At 49.0% G+C, this 20,782-nt stretch overlaps 1 protein-coding gene across 1 annotated transcript in view; it reads right to left on the bottom strand.

Moving 5' to 3' along the window:
• The window catches only part of MYO18B (myosin XVIIIB), a 335,406-nt gene that overhangs the window by 290,483 nt on the left and 24,141 nt on the right, over window positions 1-20,782 (bottom strand). The window contains 6 exon segments of the mRNA XM_051973021.1: window positions 6,201-6,301; window positions 8,673-8,815; window positions 9,868-10,066; window positions 15,571-15,747; window positions 17,803-17,915; window positions 18,424-18,490. Coding sequence (XP_051828981.1) covers window positions 6,201-6,301; window positions 8,673-8,815; window positions 9,868-10,066; window positions 15,571-15,747; window positions 17,803-17,915; window positions 18,424-18,490 — 800 coding nt within the window.

The raw sequence follows: 20,782 nt of genomic DNA, 5'->3' as shown, positions 1-20,782 counted from the left end.
TAGCTATTAAAATATATATCTATTGGCCTTCAAAGGAAATTAGAAGTTTTAGGATTGGGAGGAATCTCATAAACCATCTAATACCCATTTTACTGATGAGAAAACTGAGGAGTTATGTGACTTTCACACCAGTAATAAGAGTAGATGGGATTTGAATCCAGGTCCTCTAATCTTGGACTCCATAGCTGGATCCAGTCATGGCACCACTCACTCATGAAACTCTCCCCAGAGGCAATCTCACTCTAGCTCCCAAGAGGCAATTTGGGAATTATGGGAGAGCCGCCCACTGGGGAATAGATTTAAAAAGGGGGTGGTGAAGAAGGAGCATCAGGCTCTTATTCTTCCACTGAGGAGGAGATCCCACAGAAAATGAGAAGACACTTGAGAAGTCCTTTATTTTATAGGAGAGGAAACTGAGGCCTCGGGGTTAAATGATCATAGACACTAGAACTGTACTTTAAGACTTCATAAAGTTTGATTACTGCATTGCAACATGATTGTTTCTTTTGTAATCCTCCTTGTTTTATTTTGTGCATTTAAGAAAGGCCCGTGGGTTTTGCCAGGTTGACAGCCTATTACACACAAAAAGTCCAAGAGCATATTTTTTACCACAGCCCTGTCTTTTCCAGGGAGGGAAACTGAGGCCCAGAATGGCTAGATGATTTGGGATCATAGTCAAGATTCAGACTTGGAAGGGCTTTAGAAATGTTTTCATCCAATGCCTTCATTTTTCCAGGGAGGGAAACTGAGGCCCAGAATGGCTGGATGATTTGGGATTATAGTCACAGATTCAGATTTGGAAGGAACCCTAGAAATCCTTTCATCCAATGCCTTCATTTTTCCAGAGAGGGAAACTTTGGCCTGCGGAAGGGATGTGACCACAGATAAGCATAAATGGCTGTCCACTGCCCCCCCTTGCCTCTACTTGTCAGGGAAGGGACCCCCCTGCTTCTAGGCCTGGAGATCTGGAGCCAAGCTCCCCCTCAGGTGCGTCTCCCTGGGCTTGGCGGGGCTGGCAGCCCTCTCTGGGCTGCTGGGGCAGCTGGCACGCCAGGCAGGCCCGAGCCAGGGCCTCCTGAAGTCCGCCTGCCGCTGCTCCCTCCTCCTGAAAGCCCACTTTGTTTCCTCCCTCAGTGAGGATGCTGCGGCTTCCGCTCCCACTCAGGGATCTGTTGTGTTGGGAGACAATGAAGCGGCAGAAAAGCTGGGAAAGCCAGACTGCCGAGGGGGCAGAGGCGGGAGCAGATGGAGGGAGGCTCTTTCGTGGAGGCTCAGCTCCCTCTTCAGGCCTGCCCTGCGCCATGCCGGCTGTCCCAGCCACGCCAGATTCAGGCCTCCCTCAGCATCCCCACAGCCTTCGCCCTCCCTGCCGGAGCTGGCGGCCGCCCAGAGGCTGCCAGTCTGCCCGCCACAAATGCTCCGGGGACAAAGGCACCCAGGAAGGGGCAGCAATTTTTCAGCCCTGGCTGGCCTCGAGTGCCCGGGACATCTCTATCCTTGGTGCTAGACTCCGGCAGGGTCAGCACTCACCGATGCTGGACAGTGGGGCCAGGGGCCAAAGCAAACATGCCCAGCAAGGGAGACGGATGCTTCTGGGTACCCGAGCCAGGCCCTGAGCTCAGGGAGCTAGACTGACATGCGGGAAACACACCTCAGCAAACGACGGGACGCCTCCCCAGCGAGGGCCCAGAGTCCCAGACAGTGTGCCCTAGAACTGAGAGGGCTTGGAACAAGGGATGTCAAGGCTGGGAGGGGCCTTAGAACAGGGGGTGTCAGGGCTGGGAGGGGCCTTAGAACAGGGGGTGTCAGGGCTGGGAGGGACCTTAGACCAGGGGATGTCAGAGCTGGGAGGGAGCTTAGAACAGGGGATGTCAGAGCTCAGAGGGAGCTTAGAACAGGGGATGTCAGAACTCAGAGGGAGCTTATAACAAGGAACACCAGAGCTGGGAAGGGTCTTAGAAAAGGGAATGTCAGAGGTGGGAGGGGTCTAATAATGGGATGTCAAAGCTGGGAAGAGAACGCTGTGAGGCAGCATGGTCTGCAGCTAGAGATCTGGACAAGAAGTCAGAAGAACTGAAATCATATCCCACTTTGGTCACTTACTAGCTGTGTGATCCCCTGGGCCTCAGTTTCCCCATTTATAAAAAGAGGGGCTTGAAGTCCACCTCTGCATATATCTCAGAGTACCGTGTTTCCAGTGGGAATCTCCTTAGTGATCACCTCCCAGAAACCCAAACCGAGAGGGAGAAGGGGTTCTAGGACATCCCGCAGCCCGTCCACAGCAGAGCTGGTCCTCCCCGCCAGGTGCTGTGTCCCCAGGGTCGGAGTCCTTCCCTTGAGATTGAGGGTCTCAAAAGGAGGCCTTTATCCTCCCTTAGGGTCTCTGCTCCCTCCATCCTGCCCAGCAGCCCTGAATGTTGTTTAGATGAACCTCTGGACCCAGGAGGAGCCCCGGGAGCCACCTTGGAGACGCTCATTGTCGGGGCTGGGCTTTGTTCCCATCCATCCTCAGTAACTGCTGGAAATCACGAGAGCTCCCACTTCTATTGTTTCATGGCTGCACAGTCTTGTGGGGGACGTGGTACAAGGGCTATTATTCCCATGTTACAGATACGGAAACTGAGGCTCCAGTGGTTCTGTGACTCGGGCTGATTCCACAGGTGGGAAATGGCAAAACCAAGGCCCTTTCCACTGCGCTTCCCTGCCTCCCTTCAGGCACAAAGACCTCCTTTCCCTACGTAACCATTTGGGAGAGAGAAACGCCTGGACCCTCCCCTACTTGATTCCTGGCTTTTGGCCATGGATGAAGCACACGCCCACTCAAAGGGGATGTCCGCCCGGCACAGGAGGGCCCAGTAAGGGGGCCTGAGTTCAAATCCCAGCTTCAAACAGGACCACAGGCATCCCGAGTCTTGTGCTTCTCACAGACTCAGTTTCCTCCTCTGGAAAATGGGTATCCCTAGCTAGCTGCTGGGATGGGATGAAATGGGAGGGTACCGTTGGTGAGATGGGATGTATCCTGTGTTCTAAACTTCAGGAAACCAGTAACTAGACAGAAAACTACAGGGGGAGAGATGGGAAATGATGCACCCAGACCCATGAGAGGACAGAGTCCCTTATAACGGATGAAGAAATGGGCGAAGGGAGAGAACGTTTGGAAATCCAGCCCCACGGCCCTCCCGGGAGGGGAGTCTCCGAGCGGAAGCCGAGACGCTGCTCACCCTCGGGGCTCCCCCGGCAAACCCCGTCCTTGCCCCGGCTACCATTATCCCCGGCTCTTAGTGGGCTCCAGCCTCCCCAGGAGTTCTCGTGGCTGCTGCTAAGGCACCGTCCCACGCCTTCAGCCCTTAAAAAGGAGACTTAATGTGAGAGAAAGGGCTGGCCTTGGGGTCCGCAGGCTATAAAGCGAGCCCCGTAAGTCGGGGCCAAATGGCCCAGAGCTCCTTTCTTTAAAAGCCCTGGCTCTCGGAGCTTGGGAACCTAAAGTTAAATCCTACCTCCTAATGGTCACTTAGCCTCCCTGGTCTTATGTCCCTCCTCTATACAACAAAATGAGATGGTTTCTAGTTCTGGACCTATGATTTCTCCCTGAGCCTTAACTTGCTCACCCATAAAATGGGAATAATGAGCCCCAGGCCCAGAAGTGTGAGCTGTGTTGTTTCTGCTCCAGAAGAAGAGGGAGATTCCCTCACCAATAACTGACACGGATTCCCAAAAAACCCTGAAAAAAAAATCCTGAGGAAATCTGGTGAAATATCCCAAAGAGAAATGCACAGTGACAAAGACTGGAAATAATGATGTTCTCCAGAGGTACTCTGCCATCTCTCTCCCTCAAACACTCAGAAGCTCCCAGGGCCTCGAAAGTCATCAAGGAGCCTGCCAGTCAAAATCAGAGCCGGGACAGATTTTAGGGATCCAACTGTTTTTTTTTACATTTTGCAGAAAAAGGAAACTGAGGGCTAAATAGGTCAGGCAGGCAGCCAAAGCTCACAGTGCCAGGGCCTCGAAAGTCACCCGGGAGCCTGCCAGGATTACTGGGTCATAAAATCAGAGCTGGGACAGACTTTAGGGACCCAACAATTTGGCAGAAAAAGGAAACTGAGGGCTAAACGGGCCAGGCCGGCAGCAAGCTCCACCCTGGGCCAGGCTAAGTGCCACGTTTACAAGGAGAAGCTGAGAGAGTTCTCAAGTTCTCCCCCCGGCACGTGTAGAGCTAAGTGACTTTCTCAGGCTGGAGATCACGGCTGGGGTCAGATTCGGCCTGAGCGACCCCTTGGCCATCACCCGTTCTCGGGCGCCGGTTCCCAGAAAGGCTTCCTCGGGTCTGCCTGGCCACACCAAAAGGCAGAGCGGCTCCCCAGCCCCTGCTCGGCCTCTCAGCCTTTCACCAAGGGGACCAAGGGGTCCCACCCGCTCCCCCGGGAGCCAGGACACATTGGCAAGGATCCCCTTCTCAGGGAAATCTCTCGTCCCGGCCCCGTCTGCCTCTCTCCAGCTCGGGCTCCCCATCTGTCCATCCATCGGACGGAGGCAGCCATCAGAACGGGCCTCCCGCGACCACAAAAGGGAGCCCGGCACAAGAGGTCGGGCCCAGAAGAGCGAATCGTTCCAAAAGCGGCCATCGCCATCACAGCAAACTATTAGAGCCAGCTCAGGAAAAGGGAGGAAAGGACCAGTGCTCTCCAGTGGATTCAGATCCGAGCAGAAGAGCCTTTTCTGCTGTGGAAAGCCCGGGGCGGGAGGAGCTCCAGCTCCAAGCTGGAGGAAGGCACCTGGGGCTGCGCACTGGCTCCCAGAGGAGCCTCCTTCCCACAGAAATGATGGAGGGGGAGCCTCCTTCCCACAGAAATGATGGAGAGGGAGCCTCCTTCCCACAGAAATGATGGAAGAGGAGCTTCCTTCCCACAGACATAATGGAGGCTGAGCCTCCTTCTCATAGACATGATGGAGGCTGAGCCTCCTTCCCACTGATATAATGGAGGCTGAGCCTCCTTCCCATAGACATGACGGAGGGGGAGCCTCCTTCCCACAAACATGATGGAGGCTGAGCCTCCTTCTCATAGACATGATGGAGGCTGAGCCTCCTTCCCACTGACATAATGGAGGCTGAGCCTCTTTCTCATAGACACGATGGAGGGGGAGCCTCCTTCCCATAGACACGATGGAGGGGGAGCCTCCTTCCCATAGACATGAGGTTTCTGAGATGCTGACTGTCAGTTTGCAGAAGGAGCTGAAGAGCTCATTGGTAACCGTTGCATAAGAGCCACAAGCCCGGGGAGGTTGGGGACGGGGAAAGGGGAGGGGGCCTTCTCTGACTCTGTTTCTCCACCACGGGCCCCACCAAGTCAGCTCACGGGCTGTGGGGATGAAGCTGCAGAGACTGTGAGCTCTGGGGCCCGGGAGATGCAGAAGAGGAAGGAGGCAGAGGAAGGGACTGAGGCAATATTCTCTTGGGTTGAAAGAGCCAAGTCAACAAGCATTTATGAAGGTCCTACTATGTGCCAGGCACCGTGCTAAGCAATGATTCCATGTACAATCATATTACATCTTCACAACAGCCTTGGGAGAGAGGTGGGGAAGGGAGCTGATCCCCATTTCACAGATGAGAATATAGAGGCCCAAAGAAACTCCGTGGGAGAGACACAGCATGCTAGAGCTGGAAGGAGATCTTCCTGATAGAAAAAAAGGTTGGTTGGTTCTTCATTTCTCCCTTTCTTTGGCCCATTCCACGGGGCAAATCCATCTCCCTCACCTTCTTTCAAAACCTGTCTCAAATTCCCTCTTCTCCAGGAAGTGCCAGGTGACTAATTTCCATCAGATTCTGAGCTTGCTCTGGGGTACAGAGAGGAGCACTGGTTTGGGGAGAGACCTGAGTCATCGAGCCCCATTTGGGTATTATTATTTGTTACCTATGTCATCTTGGGAAAATCAGTTTCCACATCTGAAATGGGCATCAAACCTCGGACATCAGCAAGCCCCCTCCATACCAGACAAGAAATTCCCTCCACAACAGACCTAACAAACGGTCCCGATGCCTCATGACCAACTGCCCACCCAAGTACGCTCTTCTCCGGGCCCAACGTCTTCAGTTACCCAGCTCATGTGACAGTCCAATCAACACATAGAATCAAAGAAAGTAGGGACAGGATCCCTACGCCACGTTGTCTCCTGCCCCGGGACTCCGCACCGTGGGAGCTTACCTGGTATCAAGGTCCAGCCCAGCCAACATCTGGGAGAAAACGGCAAAGTTTCCCTCTCCTTCCGGCTGCTGTGCCACTCGAATCCGCTCCATGAGCATGGTCTAGGGAGACAGATGGGAGAGAGAGGAGAGAGTTAGACACAGAGGAAACGACTCTGCATCATTCCCGTGACTTCCCAAATAGTGATGGCACATATTGTGTGAAGGGAAAATGGAGGGAGGGAGGGAGGGAGGAATAGGTGAATAGATGTAGAGATGGATGGGTGGAGGAATGGAGGAAGGAATGGATGGATAGATGGATGGATGGATGGATGGATGGATGGAAAGATAGAGGGATGGAGGGATGGAGGGATGGAGGGAGGGAGGGAGGGAGGGATGAATGGTTGAATGGATGTAGAGATGGATGGATGGAGGGATGAAGGGAGGAAGGGAGAATGGATGTAGAGATGGATGGATGGAGGGATGGAGGGATGGAGGGAAGGAGGGAGGGAGGGATGAATGGGTGAATGGATGTAGAGATGGATGGATGGAGGGAATGGAGGGAGGGATGAATGGTTGAATGGATGTAGAGACGGATGGAGGGAAGGATGGAGGGAGGAAGGGATGAATGGATATAGGGATGGATGGATGGGTGGATGGGTGAATGGAGGTATGGATGGATGGAGGGATAGAGGGATGGAGGGATGGAGGGATGAATGAATGAATGGATGTAGAGATGGATGGATGGAATGGATGGATGGATGTAGGGATGAATGGATGGGTGGATGGGTGAATGGATGGATGGAGGGATAGAGCGATGGAGGGATGGAGGGATGAATGAATGAATGGATGTAGAGATGGATGGGTGGAGGGATGGAGGGAGTAAGGGATGGATGGATAGATGGATAGATGGATGAAGGGATGGATGGATGGAGGGATGAATGGGTGAATGGATGGATGGAATGGATGGATGGAATGGATGGATGGATGGATGGATGGAGGGATGAATGGGTGAATGGATGTAGAGATGGATGGATGAAGGGATGGATGGATGGAGGGAGGGAAGGAGAGAGGGAGGAGGCAGGGATGTATGGATAGACGGATAGATGGATGGATGAGTGGTCCAAGGTAGTGAGAGACTGAGAAGCTAGGAAGTGTGGCCCAGACCAGGGCTCAGCCACCTAAACTCATGCAAACCCGAGGCCCAGGCAGAGAACAAGAAAGACGTCCCCGCCTCGGCCCACTCTTCTTGCCACTGGGGTAACCGGCAGATGAATACGCGCGCCTCCCCACTAGCTGAAGGACACCTTGCCATACAGTAGTAGGCCGTCATCATTCCTTCATCCATCCATCAGTAGACAAATCATTCCTTCACTCATCCATTCATTTTTCATTCATTCCCCTTTGTTATTTCCATGTCCTCGCAGAGATCAGGGCCCGCCAGGCCTCTGGGGGTCCCACCTTTTGGCCCCACTACAAGTCCAGCCAGAGCCTCCTCCGGGATCTCGCTCAGACGCGCCCTCCCACCTCCTCACAGACCCCGGAGCTCTGTGTCCTGCAGCCACCCCCCCTTCTGCTCCCCTTCCTTCCGAAGGCAGGTAAGCCAAGAAACAAGTCCACGTCAGCACGTTAGCAGATAACACGGGCCTTGTGGCTGACTTCTGCCCCCTCTTTATCAGGAGCCTTCAGTGTCTCAGCCCAAAGGACTCGTTTGAATCAGCATTTCAGGCCCCTGGAAGGGAGAAGGAAAGGGGGGAGGGGAAGCAAGAAAGGCTCCTTTGCAGGGACTATGCGGACGATCCCCAACTCCAGCCGTGCAGGGCGTCCCCAGAGGCTTCAGCCGTGACCTCGGCCACACCTGAAGCTCCTTCCTCCAGCCTTTCTTGGGATCTCACCCCCTGCTCTGTTCCACACAGAACAGTTCTAGAGGGGACACGGGGGACGGGGGACATGGAACCAACAGGCCGCGCGTTCCCCAAACGCAGATTGCCACAGAGGCCGAGGCAACGACTCTCTTAATTTCAGCTTTCACTTTTAAGATTCCACTAATGAACTGCTGAATTATATATTTACTCATGAATATTTAATCTCCGCAAAATTCAGAAGCACAGACAGGTCTGAGCATTTGCTCCTGAAAGAGATAAATTGGGTCACTGAGCGAGACTCAGGCAGGAGCTGACGGCTCCCGGGCCCAGCCAGGGACAGTGATGGGGATGGGGACGGGGTGGCGGAGACTGGGCCAGCTGGCTCCTGGGTGCCCAGGAAGGGTCCCTGGGATGATGGAGATAGGAGCAGGGTGTCAGGCAGGAACGAGGGCCAGCTGGCATCTGGGGTGCCCAGAGAGGGTCCTTGGTGTGATGGGGACAAGGAAGCAGACAGAGACTGGGCCAGCTGGCTCCTGGGTGCCCAGGAAGCATCCCCGGGCCAGGACCAGGAGCTCCCCTTCAGGGCTCACACCCCAGCCCAGCCTGTGCCCACAAGGCGGGGCCCTCACCTGTAGGTGTGCCGCAGTGACTCTCCCAGTAGCGTTGAAATCAAGGGACATGACCATGGAGAAGCGGGTGGAGCTGCAGCTGTGAGTGGTCAGCACTGAGCCAAAGGCCCTGAGGATGGTGAATGTGGCCCGGATCTTCTCCACTGCAAACAGAAAATCTCTCAGTGCTCTCCCTCCGTGGCAGAGGAAGGACTGTCCGTTCCGAGCCCCTGCTCCTCAGGCTCCAGATGCCCCCCACGTCCTCCCTCCCACCTCCCCATTCTCACGGCCCAGCGTCCCGCTGCCCGGCCTACGTGGCACCTTTCGGAGCCCCGGCTTCCCTCAGAACCAGCCCGGCTGCCGCCTCCACTCCGGGAATTCTGCAGCACTTTCTGCATCCTGAGCCCTCCTGACATTTTGGCAAACAAGCCCCGGCTCCATCTCAGAACGAGGCTTTTAAATAGTTAAAAGAGAGGCTCCGTTTCCATTAAAAGCCAGTGAAAATGAAGCTGGAGTTTTTCCCACCCACTTGTCCCGTCACACCACGTTCTGCTCCCACGACCTTAGACAGGACCAGGTTTTATGCCCAGAAGCCCCCGCTGTCTCTCCCCCCAGCTCCACAACGGCCGCGGCGATCAAAGAGGCGGCGTGTGTGAGGTCAGTCAGATCCTCAAAAGGCATTTATTGGCCTCCTCCTTGGTACCGGGCGCTGGGCAAAGGCCGGGGAGGAAAAGGCCCGAGGAAGCTGACAGCGGGAACAAAAGCCAGCGTTGCCAGCAGAGGGCACGGCCTTCTCTGTGCATAATGTGTGAACATACATGTGCATGTAAACAGGAGCCTTTGCTGTATGTGCATGTATGTTATGTTATGTGTGCCTCGTGTGTGCTCCCAACCATATGTGTACCCCCCCATGTCCACACACAGGGACACGGCTTTCTCTAGAGACATACACATGTGTGCTATACACGTGTGCGTATAATGTGTGAACATACATGTATGTGTAAGCGTGTGCCTTTGTCTGCCATGTACGTACATGTATGTTGTGTTGTGTGTGCACGCATATGCTCCCAGCCATACATGCACCCCGTGCGCACACACAGGGACACGGCTTTCTGTGTGTACACACATGTTGCAGGTGCCCAGATACACTCCCCCATCCATGCCCCCCCACCCCGGCCCACAGGCACACGGGCCAGCCCCAGACCCCCGACTCTACCTGAGACCCGGCCGTTGCCGCTGCCGGCGCTGCCCACCAGGAACTCCAGCGCCCTCTCACAGCAGGTGCTTTTGCCGGAGCCGCTCCTGCCCAGGGGCACGATGGCCTGGTCCTGGCGCCGGCTCAGCATGGCCCAGTAGGCCTTCTGGGCCAGGGAGCAGACGTGGGGCGCCAGGCCGTCCCTCCTTCCTTTGGGCGCCTGCGGGGAGATTCCGGGAGGTGAGGAGCGGTCCCGCGGGACCGCAGTCTCCCCGGTTTCCCTCCCTGCCGCTGGAGCAGCCTGGAAGACCATGGCTCCCCAGCTCCTCTGGGGCCCAGGGGGTTCCTGTGAAGGAGAGGTCGGCTCCCACTGCCCCCACGGCCTCATTCAGGATGTCCCAGGACGGCCCGGGAGCTATTCGTGGCCACCAGGACCCGGAACCTGGGTTTTCCTTTCCTACGGCTCTTAAATGTCCCGACCCTATCAGAACGTAACCTTCTGGAGAGCACGGACTCGCCTTTGCCTCTTTTTCCAGCCCGGCGTTTAGCACAGGGCCTGGCACACAGTGGGAGCTAATAAATGATTATTGATTGGCCGATTGATCCGCTTAAAGCTACAGAAGAGCCCACGAGGCCCTTGCAGGGGGTGGGGCGCACGTAAAAGGGCGTCTCCTCTGCCGCGGTGTCAGGCAGGAACGAGGGCCAGCTGGCACCTGGGTGCCCAGGGAGGATCCTTGGTGTGATGGGGACAGGGAAGCAGACAGAGACTGGGCATGTGCCAGCAGAGTCTGCTGGGGGGCCGGCCTTGCCACCCACTCTGCCGCCGGAGCCCTGCAGTCCCGCCCTCGGCCGTGTGGCCCCTCCCACTTCTGAGTGGGTATTCCCAGTGCGCCTCTCTGTCCTTTATTTGAATTCCCAGCACCAAGTGAGTATTTCATCCAGGTTCTATCCGGTCAGGACCAGAACTGGAATCCCACTTGGTATTTATATGACCTTAGGCAGGCTGCTACATCCCTCTGGGTCTCAGTTTATCAATCTGTTAAAGGAGGGGTTGCTCTAAATGGCTCCCAAGGTGCCTCCCGGGTGCAGGTCCAGGACTCCAGCCCCTTCCCAAGCTTCCGGTGCAAGGGGTGTAAAGTTTCCCTTGAGAGGCGGGATAACGGGATGCTCTACCACCTGCCAAAGCAGCAACACAAATCCCCGAGAGGTCAAACCGCCAGGTGGGAGCTCCAGGGGGCCCAGGCCCCTGCTTCTCCTTCCTCCCAGAAGAAGAGCCAAGAAGGCCGTACCCACCACCCTCTCTCCCAGGGCTTGGGCACTGGTTCCATTGCCTGCCAGGATGGCCCCGCCTTCCCTGGAAGATTGACACCTCATATAGTCTGCCCCGTCCCTCAGGTCCCATTTCATTCCCAGAGGTTCCAAACACAAGGGCTTCCCCCCGACACTGGGAGCACGGACCCTCTGCCACCTCCTACCATTCTCCCCACCTGGTCCCCAAGTCTTGGAGCTAACCGCGAGTCTATGCTACCACCTGGTGGTCACAGAAAGCAAACCTGAAACTCTGGCCGGGGAGGGAAGGGACATCAGTGGTGGGAGTTGGTGGAAAAGAGAAGAAGCCCCCCCCCACCCCCCCATGTATCAACATTCCCCCTGGCAAAGGAGAGGAAAGGGGTCCAGGGACATCTCTAGGGGTAAACAGTGGGAGACGATGCACACTCATCACAGACCCCCCCTCATACACATGGAGCCTTTTAAAATCTCATTATCCTTATGGTGTTGGACAGCTCTAGCCTCCTTGGGCCTCAGTTTCCCCTTCTATAATACGAAAAAGAAGGACTAAAGATTCCTTCCTACTCTATTTTCCATCCTTCTGGAAACCTGATGTTCCTGGGCCAGATTCTTCCGGGGTCTCCTCCTCCTCCTCCAACTTGTTTGTCTCCGCCATAGATTAGAAACTTTCTGAGGGCAGGGACTGTCATTTTTATTTATATTACAAGTAGCCTCAGCACCATGTATGACATTTGCTTTATATTGTATTAGTTGTATTACAAAAATTCTCAGCTCCTACTATGTGATTGGCATATAGTTGGTGTTTAATAAATGTTCATTGAATAGAATTCAATTAAAACCTAGGATCCTATGGAAGAACATAGTTTTTGGAGTGAGTGGTTGCCCTGAAATACAATCCCAACTTTATGACTTATCACTTGAGAAAATTAACCACTCTGTGCCTCAATTTCCTCATCTGTAAAATGAGATGTAGGATTAAGTCACTTACAGGATGTGACTAAAGCTATAGGATAGCTTTAAAATCTCTGATCCTAAGAGCTATACACATTTTTTTCTTGTTCCTTTGCTATTTTTTTTACCAATTAAAGCTTTTTATTTACAAAACATATGCAAGAGCTATATACATTTAAGGTGGAAACATTTTGTATGACATTTGCTTTGTGTTGTATTATTTGTATTACAATACATTTGTAGCTCCTACTAGTTATTTGGTATATAGTTGGCGTTTAGTAACTGTTTATTGAATTAAATTCAATTAAAATCCATGATCCTATGGAAGAACATAATTTTTGGAGTTAGCGGTTGCCCTGAGATACAATCCCAACTTTATGACTTATCACTTGAGAAAATTGACCCCTCTGTGCCTCAGTTTCCTCATCTGTAAAATGAGATGTAGGATGAAGTCACCTATAGATATCTTTAAGCTTTAAAATCTCTAATCCTAAGAGCCATACACATGGAAGGTGGTAGCACTTTGTATTACATTTGCTTCATATTGTATTATTTGTATTACAAAATATTCTCAGCTCCTACTATGGGACTGGCAAATAAATGTTTATTGAATTGAATTCAAATAAAATCTATGATCTTATAGAAGAGCATCGTTTTTGCAATTAGGGGTTGCTCTGAGATATAGTCCCAACTTTATTACTTGAAAAAATTAACCAGTCTGTGCCTCAGTTTCCTCATCTATAAAATGAGATGTAGGATGAAGTCACCTACAGGATGCCTTTAAGCTTTAAAATCTCTAATCCTAAGAACTATTCCCATGGAACGTGGTGAGACATAGCTTGTTATCAGCTGCTAGAAGCCAAATCCCAATGGCGTCTCTGCTGTAGAAAAAGCAGGCATGTAAGATGAGGCGTCTACAGTGGCCAGAAAGCTTCTGCTTCCCCATCTTTCAAATAGGGAGTGTCGTTATTAGCCAAGGCATCGAGAGATTGAGCAGCTTGGCCAAAGGGAGCCTCACGCAGTTATCTGCCACGTGCTACGTGCCCAGTGATAGGTTAAGCACTTTACAAATAGAATCTCATTGGATCGCACAATAGAGCTGCGGCAAAGCTGAGACCTGAACTCTGGTCAGACTATTACAGAATTTCAGAGCTGATGTGGTCTCAGAGACTATATAGCGCTGACAAGTAGCCATCTATAGTTTTCTTGCACACCTCTCATGTGGACAAATTGGAAGTGAACCCTAATGGTTAGAAAGTTCTTCAAACTTTGCCCTCAAGGGCCCAAGCAGAACTCAGCTAACTCCCCTTAACGGTCTTCCAAATACCTGAGGGCAGCCGTCTCCCCTTCTCCGGGAATCCTGACTCCCAGTCCAGTGGTCGCCCCATCCAAAGAGACTTTCTGAAACTATTTGGTCTCAGAGCCACTTCCTTACTCTTAAAAATTACTGAGGGCTCCTCAAAGAACTTTTTTTAATTGACGTTTTTTTCAATACATATGCAGATAATTTTCAACATTCGCCTTGTGTTCCAAATTTTTCCTTCCCTTACCCTTAGCCCTTTCCCTAGATTGCAAGTAATCTAATATATGTTAAGTATGTGCAATTCTAAGGTACTTTTCTTTATTAGGAATAGAGCTTTCAATATTAACCATATTAGAAATTAAAACATCACCACTACACACCTCTCAGATTGGCTTAGATGACAGGAAAAGATAATGACAAATGTTGGAGGGGATGTGGGGAAATTGGGACATTGATACATTGTTGGTGGAATTGTGAATACATCCAGCCATTCTGAAGGGCAATCTGGAACTGTGCTCAAAAGGTTATCAAACTGTGCTTACCCTTTGATCCAGCAGTGTTTCTACTGGGCTTATACCCCAAAGAGATACTAAAGAAGGGAAAGGGACTTGTATGTGTCAAAATGTTTATAGTGGCAAGAAACTGGAAGTTGAATGGATGCCCAACAGCTGGAGAATGGCTGTATAAGTTATGGGATATGAATGTTATGGAATATTATTGTTCTGTAAGAAATGATGAACAAGCTGATTTTAGAAAGGCTGAAGAGACTTACAGGAACTCATGCTGAGTGAAATAAGCAGAACCAGGAGATCATTGTACATAGCAACAACAAAATTATACAATGATCAATTCTAATGAATGTGACTCTTTTCAACAATGATTCGGACCAATTCTAATGGTTTTGTGATGGAGAGAGCCATCTACACCAGAGAAAGGACTGTGGGAACTGAGTGTGGAGCACAACACAGCATTTTCACCTTTTTTGTTGTTTTTGTTTGCTTGTTTTTTTCTCATTTTTTCCCTCTTTGATCTGATTTTGCTTGTGCAGTTTGACAAATATAGAAATAGATTTAGAAGATCTGCACATGTTTAACTTCGCGGTCTATTAGGATGAGGAAGATGGAGGAAAGGGAAGAAGAAAATTTGGAACACAAGGTTTTGGCAGGGTGAATGTTAAAAACTATCTTTGCATGTATTTTGAAAATAAAAAGCTATTATATAAAAAAAAGAAATTAAAACATCTTAACATCATCATGAATGGTTCTGACTGGATGGATCCTTTCAGGAGATCCTGAAAGGATCTTGGTGACTACACCTTGAGAACTGCTGCCTTTTATCATACAGATGCAAGTCATTGGGGACAGATTTAATAGGACTTCTAGCTACAGCCACTTCCAGCTTCCCTTGCAGAGGGATTAGTCACCAGGTCTTCAATGAAATGTCCCATTGCCCTGGGATCTCCCTGACCTTAAAGTTCTCTATGAATTCACAGGACCCTGCACTCAGAGCTGAAAAGGACCTCAGAAGCCATGGAATCCAATCTCCTCATTTTACAGATAAGGAAACTGAGGGAATTAAAGTGACATGCCCAAAATCACACAGAGAGCACTTAGTGTCAGAGAGTTTGGACTGGAAGGAGCTCAGAGGTGGAGTCCAACCCTGTCACCTCACAAATGAAGAAGTTGAGGCTGAATAAGGAAACAGCCCCCACAAAAGTCGCACACAATTCAGTATCTAGTATGGAATCCCCTTGCAAGCCTTCCTGCGCTAATATAAGAAATAAGAGCTGTTCACATTATTATTGTTATTATAGAAAGCACTGAATGGGTGGTTAGTGAGTTGATTAAATTAGATGAATTAATTTATTTATTTTTAATTCTTTATTTATATATATATATATATATATATACACACATATATATAATACACACACACACACACACACACACACACACACACACACATATATATAAAATCTAATTCAATATACATTTGTTGAGTACCTATTACGGCTCTGTGTTAGGGGATGAGGATTAAAGGAAATTGCCCCGGCCCTCAAGATGCTTATATTCAATTCAGTGAGTGAACACATATCACCAGAGGTCCATGAAAACCTGCCCTCCCCAGTAACCCCCATTCTCCCCCTGTCCCTCCCGCTTGAAGCCCCACTGGTACCTTACCTTCCAAGATACAGGAGCCGGGGCTCCTGGGGGCTGGAGGACGATCAGGTCTGGGCCCGTGTAGGTGTGCAGGAGCTGGGCCCGATATCGGTGCTGAAGCGTGTTCAGGACGCTGGACTCGTTGAGGCTCTGGAGGGAGGCCAGGTTCTCAGCCAGATCCAGCTCTGGGGGATTGGCCTAGGAAGGGTCCCACAGTTAGTTGCCCAGACTCCGTCCTCCCGGGTGCTGCGAGATACACCCTGAGCACTAGAAATGGGTGCTAGGCCCATGGCCAACAGACCAAGGGCCCAAATGCAAATCACAGAATCTGAGACACAAAGGAAAGCCCGTGGAGACTGCACTCCCCAGGGACTCCTCCCATGAGTGGATTCTGCTCCATCTGGCCTTGGTGGAACTGTAGAAGCCCTAACTCTGTAACAATCCTCCCACAGAGCCCCCAATGATGGACGTGATGCTGAAGGCCCACAAGACGGCACCAAGTGCCCTCTGAATCCTCAGAGAGAGATTAAACAGCTGCCTTCCCATCCGGCCCTCATCCCGGGGCACAGCACGCCAAATGTGAAATTCTGCCTCAGACACTTCCTAGCGGTGTGACTCCGGACAAGTCACTTAATCCTGCTTACCTCAGTTTCCATCTGTAAAATAATATTATCACCTATCTCCCAGAGTTGTTGATAGAGTATCAACAATAGTATGTATATATGTGTGCATAATAGGATATAGTATCATATGATATCAAGTGACATAGTAATTGTACAATGCCAGGTGTATAGTTAATGCTACATGAATATTAGCTATTTATTAATTAATTATAATTACATATAACACATAATTCTATATCATTTATATTTTAAGATCTATAATGTTCAAGCCTAGGCACCAGGGATACACTAAGAGAAATGTCTGAACTATTCTTACCTCTCATCTCACAAGCTATGGAAAAAAAGCATCAAAGTAAGGTCACCTAAATAGTCTAATCCAAGACCTACCAGAACAAAGATCTCCTACTAGAACAACATCTAGGACAAATAGTCATCCAGCCCCTGCTTGCAGAGTTCCAGGGATGGGGAATTCATTACCTATGGAGATAATCTATTCGTTCCTCTTTGGAATAATTCTTATTGTTAGGGAGCACTATCATAAATCTAGGGGAAATCTGTCTCCATCACTTCTGCCCAGGAACCTCATTCAGTCCTTTGGGGTCAAGTTCATGCTTCTTCCCCTTTCAAACTGTCATGCTTAACCACAGTTTCAGTCACATTCAACCATCCCCGGCCTTCCACAAACTGCCAATGAGCAGCAGCCCTTTCTCCCCCTGAAGGTTCACATCCCTCCCTCCACATGAGCCAGACCTCCCTCAGATGTTGCATTAAGACTTTTTGTGGCCTCTCAATGGACTTACCCTGTAATGTGATGCCTTATAGCTCTCTGGGTTTATCTTAGCTCTTTTACTACACTGTAATCTCCTTGAGGGCAGGGACTCTGGCTTCTCTGAATGATGTTTTTCCCCAGCCCCTCCTCAGAACTAGCTAGTGGGTGCTTAATACATATTCCCTGCATTTTGTTCAGTTAAATCTTAAATGAAGTATATCCTTTATAGCACTAAGGAAATAGGGCCCGGACTTGGGGTCAGGACTTTATTAGCTATGTATCCCAAAACAACTTACTGAAAAAAAACCCTCTGGGCCTCAATTTTCCCTCTATAAAATGAGGGGGTTGTACTTAATGACCTCTGGGGTCACTTGAAGCTCTAAGTCTATGATTCATTGAATATTATCCAAGAGAAAACAGCTTCCATCAATGATACGACTCTGCAGAATCAGAGTTAAATCTTAAATCTTAGAAATATCTGAATACTCTGGCATGTATCTCGAATTCAAGAAAGTTTCTAGATCTTTCTAGGACCTCTTTATATTTTTTTGCCTGCACCACAGCTCAGAGTCACGTGTTCTACAAGGCAAAAAGCTCACTTTTTGGATAAAGGTCATGTCAGAGCAGATGACCTGTGCCATTTTTTCTATCTCAGAGTCTGTGACACTGTGATCCTTCCCTAGGTCATTGAACCTTCCAAGAGAGAAGGCTTTTTACACAGTGGAGGAAAATCTAGTCTAAGGAGCAGACAGAATAAAATGGCGGGGCCAAGTAAAAAGTGTCCCAGGGAGATTGGTGTTTCTGAAGGGAAGCACCTCCTCACAATTAGAGGGGTCCTTATGTGGAGTTGGGGGGACTTACGCGATGAATGTTCTCCTCATCCACTTCAGTGATGGATTTGTCTGAATCAATGCAAAGTCTCACTCTTCCTGCAGCCAACTCTGGGGTCCCCACATCTGGTTTCAGCACCGTTGCTAAGAGGAGATACCCCAGAAAAAAAAGACTGGGTCATAGTATTGTACACACAGAGAGACAGGGGAGGTCTGAGGGTGGTAATGGAGTAGGGGACAAAGGGCATGACTGGGGAAGAGGTAGATGATGCTCATTTCTAGGCCTAGTCACATCAGATTGAATGAAAGAATATGCATGGAATCCAGATCTGTGAGGGGACTCAGGACGTGAAAAAGCAGAGCCAGAAGGGGCCTTAAAATAAGGAATGTCAGAGATGGAAAGCATCTTAGAACAAAGAATGTCAGAGCTGAGAAAGACCTTAGAGCAGTGGATGTCAGAGCTGGAAGGACTCTTAGAATAAAAAAGGCTAGACTGTTTAAGACATTAGAGATCATTTATTCTAAATCCCTTATCTGATAGTTGTGGAGACTGAGGCTCAGAAGGGAGAGGTCATTTGCCCAAGGTCTCGCTGGTAGTAAGTCACAGACCTATGGGTAAGGTGATCCCCAGGGGCTCAAGCCCACAAGTTACCCAGTGTGAATCCTTCCTTCTGAACCAGCCAGACTTTCTCAGCTTCATACCATCTGTCCTCCAGTTCCTGAGCACAAAGAGTGAAATAATGAAATAAATTTAGCAAGTGAGCAAATCAAAGGATTATAATAGCTAACATGTCTACAACACTCACTATGTGCCAAGCACTGAGCTAAGCACTTTACACATACCATCTCACAACAATCCTGGGAAGTAGCTGCTATTATGTATGATTCCCCCTTTACAGAGGAAGAAACTGGGGCAAACAGAGGTTAAGTGACTTACCCAGGATCCCACAGCTAAAAAGTATCTCCACTGTCACCTACATCTAAGTATGCCCTCCTCTGGTACACAGACACACACATGTGCGCGCGTGCGTCAGAGAGAGCTTCCTAGAGTGGATGCATTTGAATGGGTCAAAATACAAGCAGTCTCAGAGAGGAGGGGGATGAAGAAATGTGATACAGTTGAAATTGATGAGATGCTAAAAGGTGAAATAGAAGAAAGATGCTACAAAGATAAAATAGACAAGAGATGTTACAAAGGTGAAATAGAAGAGAGATGTTACAAGAACGATACAAAGATGAAATAGAAGAGAGATGTTACAAGAATGATACAAAGGTGAAATAGAGGAGAGATGTTACAAAGGTGAAATAGAGGAAAGATGCTACAAGAGGGAAATAGACAAGAGATGTTACAAAGGTGAAATAGAGGAGAGATGCTACAAGAGTGCAATAGAGGAGAGATGTTACAAAGGTGAAATAGAGGAAAGATGCTACAAGTGTGAAATAGACAAGAGATGTTACAAAGGTGAAATAGAGGAGAGATGCTACAAGAGTGCAATAGAGGAGAGATGTTACAAAGATGAAATAAAGGAAAGATACTACAAGAGTGAAATAGACAAGAGATGTTACAAAGATGACATAGATGAGAGATGTTACAAAAGTGATACAAAGGTGAAATAGAGGAGAGATGGTACAAAGATAACATAGAGGAGAAATGCTACAAGGGTGAAATAGAGGAGAGATGGTACTTGGGTGAAATACACAACAGATGTTACAAAGATGAAATAGAAGAGAGATACTACAAGAGTGAAATAGACAAGAGATATCACAAAGATGAAATAGAAGAGATGCTACAAGGGTGAAATAGAGGAAAGATGCTACGAAGATGAAATAGAGGAGAGATGCTACAGGGGTGAAATAGGCAAGAGACGGTACAAAAATGAAATAGATGAGAGATGTTACAAAGATGAAATAAAAGAGATGTTACAAGGGTGAAATAGACAAGAGATATTACAAAAGTGAAATAGAAGGAAAATGCTACAAAGATAAAATAGAGGAAAGATGCTACAAAGGTGAAAATGTTAAGAAATGCTGCAAAGGTGAATCAACAGATCTTGTCACCATATTGGATCTTAGGGATGAGAGAGAGAGAGAGAAGAATCCAGGCTGATACTTGTTGTGACTCTGGGGAACTAGGAGAATGGTGGTACCCTCAAGAGTAATAAGGAGGGCAGAAGGTGAGGAGAGTTAAGGGGCAGGGGGAGGAATAGAATTTTGTTTTGGACATAATGACTTCTAAGTGTCTACTTGACATACAGTTCGAGATTCCTGAGAGGAGTCAGAGATGGGAGACTGGAGGTCAGTAGAAAGATGAAAGCAAGAAAAATAGATTTTAAAATCATCACAGTAAATAATCTCCAATATTCTAAGCTTTGGAGCAAGTGCTGATCTGTTAGTAACTCAGAAGCAGCTCACTGATTTCTCAGATGTTGTGGTTCTTATTTTCATGGGAATTTTTGGCCTGGACCTATGATTTGCAGTGGTTCTCAAACTTTTGTTTTCAGTATCTTTATCCTATTAAAAATTATTGAGGATCTCTCCAAAGCGTTTTTGTTTATCTGGGTTATAGTTATAGACATTTACCATATTGGAAAGAAAAACTATTTTTGAATTTGTAGATCCTCTAAAAGGATTTCAGAGATCCCCAGGATTCTTTAGACCATACTTTGAGAACCACTGATTTAGAGATTCCTTCTTCCTATGCTGATCAGTTTTCTAACTTGAAGTCTTAGAGAACTTGTGAGATCCTGATAAGTGACTTGCTGAGGTCCACACAGCCAGTGTGTTTCAGAGGTAAGACTCGAACCTGGCTTTTCCTGATCTGACTGCTATCTGACATGCCATGTTGACATAATCTCACCAATATAAGTTGGCTGTGGTCCACTGGCAATGATAACTTTCCTATCAGGCACATTGTGAAAGCTGCCAGAGACATGCTCAGAAAAGCAGATGGGCTTATCAGATTGTGAAGGAAAAGGATGATACCAGAGTGCTTTTATAGGTGTCCACCACAC

This window comes from Antechinus flavipes, chromosome 1 (genome assembly GCF_016432865.1).
Source record: "Antechinus flavipes isolate AdamAnt ecotype Samford, QLD, Australia chromosome 1, AdamAnt_v2, whole genome shotgun sequence".
Classification (NCBI taxonomy): Eukaryota; Metazoa; Chordata; class Mammalia; order Dasyuromorphia; family Dasyuridae; genus Antechinus; species Antechinus flavipes.
This window is presented reverse-complemented; position numbering and strand designations above follow the sequence as displayed.